Here is a 5,833-nt window from a genome sequence, read left to right as displayed (position 1 = left end):
TATTATACAGCTAAAATTTAAAAAATGTGCGGGCCACTGTAACTTGATAATGCCCTCATATTGCTTGACGACGGGTCTTTATAACTCCCGTTGTTAGGTGACGTCATAGGATAGGTACAAATGTATAGGTAAAGGTGCATTCTCACGGTGCGATTTGTAGTAACAACTTGTAGCATGCAACACAGTTGCAACGTCTGAACACCCTAATCGTAACGATTTTAATCGCATACAACTAGTTGAAGCCGAGTTGTAAGACATAGAACTTGTCCTAATTCTTACTACAAGTCGCAAGCTCTCCACCAATCAAATCGCGTAGATCTGTGACGCCCAGAGTGACGTCCCTTTGTTTGTGTTGACATCATGTCCGAGCCACGACTGAAGGAACTTGATCTTTCCAGAGAAGAAACTGAACGGTTTATCAGCTTTTACTTGTCCCAGGAATGCCTATGGAATGTCCGACATGTCACCTATTCCAAGCGGGACAATAGGCTAGCGGCGCAGTCAATGGTCGCGCAGCAGATGCCATGCCACGGGAGAGGAATGACAGGTGAGTTCAGCCTCGGTCACACTGACCAAGCAGACGACATGTGCGTTTTGTTTACATGCAGGTTTTAGGTTTTCTCTACGAGTAAGGGGCGGTCGGGTTGCCTGGTGGTTAAAGCGTTCGCTCGTCACGCTGAAGACCCGGGTTCGATTCCCGACATGGGTACAATGTGTGAAGCCCATTTCTGGTGTCCCCCGCCGTGATATTGCTGGAATATTGCTAAAAGCGGCGTAAAACTCACTCACTCACTCACTCTACGAGTAATGACAAATTATAATTATAACGACAATTTTTTGGCAGTTTTTTACAACCGTAAGTAATTCCTTTACCCTCCTAATGTCTGACAATTTGTGTTTCAGTGGAACAAGTTGCTTCAAAAATTGGCAGTCTTCGGACTTACTATGGCCGTGAGCTACCTAAGATCACGCAGTCGGAGAAAAGTGGAACTGGTGATGATGACGTTTATCAATCACCGTGGGAGTTCTTTGCAGTCCTCGACCCATTCTTGAGATGTCATGTGCAGCAAAGACCTTCTGCTAACAATCTGGTAATTGTCAGCGATCTGGTTGTCTCCCTAAGTTATCATTTCATAGCATATAGATCTATAGCATATGCAGGCTAAAAATCGGCACCTCAGCAAAACGTCACCGATTTCGATTTGGCGAAAATTATGTTATTATGATAGATCTACGCCTTGAAATTTTGCAACACTGATACAAATTATAATGTATTTAAGGTGCTTATTATTTTCTGTTTCTGAGCTTTGATTCATCTGAATAAATTCCGAATAAATAGTAAAAGTAACCATACACTGGGTGGTGTTTTGGTGAATTTTAGAGGGTTGTGGTCTGTATGACATGTTCATGAATAACAATAATCATCATGTTGCCAATTTCCATTTGTGTTCATTAAAATGAAATTTACATTTCATTCAGATGAGGGAACCTATTTCCATTCCCAGCAGAGCAGCACCCATGAATGATGCTGGTACTGACACAAACACTGAATGCACAGGCAACACGGAGTGCACAGGCAACACAGTGCACATGCAACACTGAGTGCACAGGCAACACTGAGTGCACAGGCAACACTGAATGCACAGGCAACACTGAGTGCACAGGCAACACTGAATGCACAGGCAACACTGAATGCACAGGCAAAACTGAGTGCACAGGCAACACTGAATGCACAGGCAACACGGAGTGCACAGGCAACACTGAATGTACAGGCAAAACTGAATGCACAGGCAACACGGAGTGCACAGGCAACACTGAGTACACAGGCAACACTGAATGTACAGGCAACACTGAATGCACAGGCACCACGGAGTGCACAGGCAACATGGAATGCTCAGGCAAAACTGAATGCACAGGCAACACTGAGTGCACAGGCAACACTGAGTGCACAGGCAACACTGAATGTACAGGCAAAACTGAATGCACAGGCAACACGGAGTGCACAGGCAACACGGAGTGCACAGGCAACACTGAGTACACAGGCAACACTGAATGTACAGGCAACACTGAATGCACAGGCACCACGGAGTGCACAGGCAACATGGAATGCTCAGGCAAAACTGAATGCACAGGCAACACTGAGTGCACAGGCAACACTGAATGTACAGGCAACACTGAATGCACAGGCACCACGGAGTGCACAGGCAACATGGAATGCTCAGGCAAAACTGAATGCACAGGCAACACTGAGTGCACAGGCAACACTGAATGTACAGGCAACACTGAGTGCACAGGCAACACTGAATGCACAGGCAACACTGAAAGCACAGGCAACACGGAGTGCACAGGCAACACTGAATGCACAGGCAACACGGAGTGCACAGGCAACACTGAATGCACAGGCAACACTGAATGCACAGGCAACACTGAGTGCACAGGCAACACTGAATGCACAGGCAACACGGGGTGCACAGGCAACACTGAGTGCACAGGCAACACGGAGTGCACAGGCAACATTGAGTGCACCACAGACTCCACTGACAATTGCTGCAGTCAAGTGGTTAGTGTTTTCAATATTAAGATTAAGTTACAGAGTGGGTGATTTGTAAATACTTATATCTGTACATATAATATATACTTATTAAAGATTCAAACAATATATGTAGAAAACAACTATTTGGCCTTGACAATACGAAACTCTGACCTGAAATATGTGCCAGAGTATTCAAGCCAAACTTGAAATTTTTACGATACATGTTTAACTAAACGATCAAAAGTGATTGAAATTGATTTACTATAATGTACAATACAAACTTCATTTTCTGTATTTGCAGAATTCTTGCCGTCTTGAGAGTGCAGAAAACATGTCAAAAAGGCGAAGGTCAACAGAAGGTTTAGACATGGAAAGTCTCATGCATAAGACCTTGAGTTTAATTGATCAAATGAACAGGAAAAAGAATGTCTTTTTAAATGATCCTGATTTACTTTTTGGACAGCAAGTTGGGTTGGAAATAAAGAGAGTAGAAAACCTGAGAAGGAGACAAGAACTAAAATTAAAAATTCAAACCCTAATAATGGAGTACTCGTTTGAAAATGAGGCATAGCAATTTCATTGTAAAGTACTTACCTTGCATGTTCAATAAATAATTTTGTCATTTGATTGATTAGTAGTCTGTCCCGATTCACAAATCTTTACATTTAGCAAGTCTAGATTCACTATAAATCTGAAAGTTCTTCAAGGCTCCTTTCATAATAAATAATTTACTCCTTCAAATAAAAATAAAAATGAAAGAAACATAATTCAGAGATTATCCAGTTTTTATAAATCTGTTCATTTTCGGATAACTGAAATATCACCTTGTCACAAGTTGTGTTTCAAATATAAATGTTCATTTTTCTATGTGCTCAGAAGTGAAAGGGCAAATATTGATGTATTGTCAGTTTGAAAATGAGGCACAATTATTCTGAACATGCTTAGTCCAATGCAAATACATATTTCATCAATACTTCATGTGTGAGGTATATGACTCGCATACAATGGAAATTATCTTTCATCCATTATTTGACATGTTAGGAATTTAGTACTGCGATCTGTTATTAATTCCACATATGGAATGTGTATCCATGATGTATAAAGGGGTTTTGATTTCTTATTTTTTCCCCCGGTTCTTACACTTTCAAAAACATTTAATGCACTTATTTTGAAATGGACATCACCTTCTGGTTAATGAAAATAAAATAACTGTTATTTGCTAAAATTAATTGTTCTTTGTTTTTGACAAAAGTATTGATGATTGCTTGAAATTCTTATACAAGCCATCATAGTGGCTATTTAAACAATGTATGTAAGTAGAAAACTAATAGTTAGCCTTGACAAAACAAACCTCTCAGTTGAAATGTGTGCCAGAGCTTTGTGGCCCAATTTACATTTCACCTAAATTACTTCATCCTCCACATGTTTACACAACCATATCCCACTGTCAGTCAACTTGATCTTCTGTCATAAAATAATCAGCCAGCTCATCTCGTACTTCCTTTGCATTGCTTGCATTTCTGTTCCCACTACATGAAACCTCGCACAACACCTTGATCATTAGCTGGTTGTTATAGATAGGATCAGAGTTAGATTTAAGAAATTAATGTAAAGCAATGCTTGCCAAGACAACCGAACTGGCTACTTCTGGTGACACTTGTAGTGTTTTTTGAAATACACAGAATCTGCTGACAAGAAAACCAAAAGCATTTTCAGGTACTCTCCTTGCCCTTGATAGCCTGTAATTAAAGATCTTTTTTCTCATGAGATAAATCCCTCAAGGGATAAGGCTTCATCAAGTGAGGCTTTAGTTGGAAGGCATCATCTCCCACAACAACGCTGGGAACTTATTCATGACGGTCCTCCATGGTATTTGGTGCTGGAATGTTTAGGGTGTTATGCTGTAGTGCATGGCAAAGCTGAGAATTAGCATAAACAGCTGCATCTCCAGCTCTGCCATTGGCTCCTACAACTACAAATATATAGATAGACGGATATTAACGCTAGCGTCTCTTCATCACTTGATGAATCCATGTTGCCGAGAAATGCATGAAAATCTCGCGAGATACGAGTTGTATGCGACTCAAAATACTACACAAAAACCAAAGTTGTTACGATCTTTATTGTCACTACAAATCGTATGCTACAAGTTGTTACTACAAATCGTACCGTGAGAACGCACCTTAACGTCACGTTCAATAGTGACGTCGTCTGGTTTGTTCTATGACGTTTCCATATTTGTAAAAATAGGTCAGTGACATTCGTGTTGATTGCAGTAAATGTTTCAAAAACCGATATTGTTGTTTAGTTTTATTTGATAACAATTCCATCCGTTTTAGCTATAATAACGGTAATGCTCTTTTTCAGGGCATTATCATTCGCAGAAGCCCTAGGTCTTTTCAACTGCCCTCCTTCGTCGGCCAGTTAACGGAAGAACTCGGGCTTCTGCAAATGGTAATGGCCTGACAAATAGCGTTACCCTTATATCAGTAATTGCTTTGGCCATTTTCCCTCAAACTTTGCAATACAGCTTTTCTTTCTAGCAATAAAGTGCTCCACTTCAACAATATCTTCAATCATTCTTTAAAATTCATCCTTCCAAAACTTTTTCACATGCACACAGGAAACAAAGAGGTATTTTCTATTTTACGGTTCATTCTCACAGAAAGTACAATCGTTGTTATCTGATATTTTTATCTTTTGTAATTAATTTTAGTGTATACTATTTGGTGAATAAACTTGTATTGCATAACGAGCAACTTAGAGTCTTTTGTAATCCAATTTTGTCTTTTGTTGATCCACACGTTTGCAAGTCGTCCTATTATCAGCAATAAATCGGCAAACGTCGACGTTACCTAACATCTGAGACGTCAAGAACACTGGCACAATGCTCGTCGTATCCCGTCTGTACTATGCCAAGTCCTTGTTGTATGACATCCCGTCATCACTTATACATGTCGTTCAAAATGTGAAAGCATGAATCGGCTGGTTGGTTGGTTTGTTGTTTAACGCCGCACTCAGGAAGATTCCAGCTATATGACGGAGGTCTGTAAATAATCGATTAGTGATTAGTATCATGAGCATCGATCCACGCAATTGGGATCGATGGCATGCATCAAGCAAGTCAGCGAGTCTGGCCACCCGCTCCCGTTAGTCGCCTTTCACGGCAAGCATGGGTTGTTGAAGACCTATTCTACCCCGGATCTTCACTGGTCCTGAATCGTAACTCGATGTCCAAGACAACCCATGACGCTAGTTCTCAGAGAGTTGTACTTTCTTCCTGTTGCAAGTAAATATAAG

General features: G+C 40.7%; 1 protein-coding gene across 1 annotated transcript; it reads left to right on the top strand.

Annotated features, from left to right (window-relative positions):
• Window positions 1-360: 360 nt before the first annotated feature.
• LOC139446516 (pneumococcal serine-rich repeat protein-like) lies at window positions 361-4,961 on the top strand. The gene is made up of 4 exons (XM_071227822.1): window positions 361-547; window positions 904-1,018; window positions 1,559-2,560; window positions 4,901-4,961. The coding sequence occupies exons 1-4, from the start codon at window positions 361-363 to the stop codon at window positions 4,959-4,961; spliced, it is 1,365 nt and encodes a 454-aa protein (XP_071083923.1).
• Window positions 4,962-5,833: the final 872 nt, after the last annotated feature.

This window comes from Haliotis cracherodii, unplaced genomic scaffold, assembly GCF_022045235.1.
Source record: "Haliotis cracherodii isolate W230 unplaced genomic scaffold, xgHalCrac1.p SCAF_6, whole genome shotgun sequence".
NCBI lineage: Eukaryota > Metazoa > Mollusca > Gastropoda > Lepetellida > Haliotidae > Haliotis > Haliotis cracherodii.
The sequence above is the reverse complement of the archived record's forward strand: the minus strand, read 5'-3'. Positions and strand labels throughout refer to the sequence as shown.

Excerpts from the sequence above, each read along its gene's own strand:
- LOC139446516 (XM_071227822.1), top strand. The coding sequence starts at position 361 with ATGTCCGAGCCACGACTGAAGGAACTTGATCTTTCCAGAGAAGAAACT. Across the intron at positions 548-903 it reads CCACGGGAGAGGAATGACAG|TGGAACAAGTTGCTTCAAAA; the intron begins GTGAGTTCAGCC and ends TTTGTGTTTCAG. Across the intron at positions 1,019-1,558 it reads GATGACGTTTATCAATCACC|GCAACACGGAGTGCACAGGC; the intron begins GTGGGAGTTCTT and ends CTGAATGCACAG.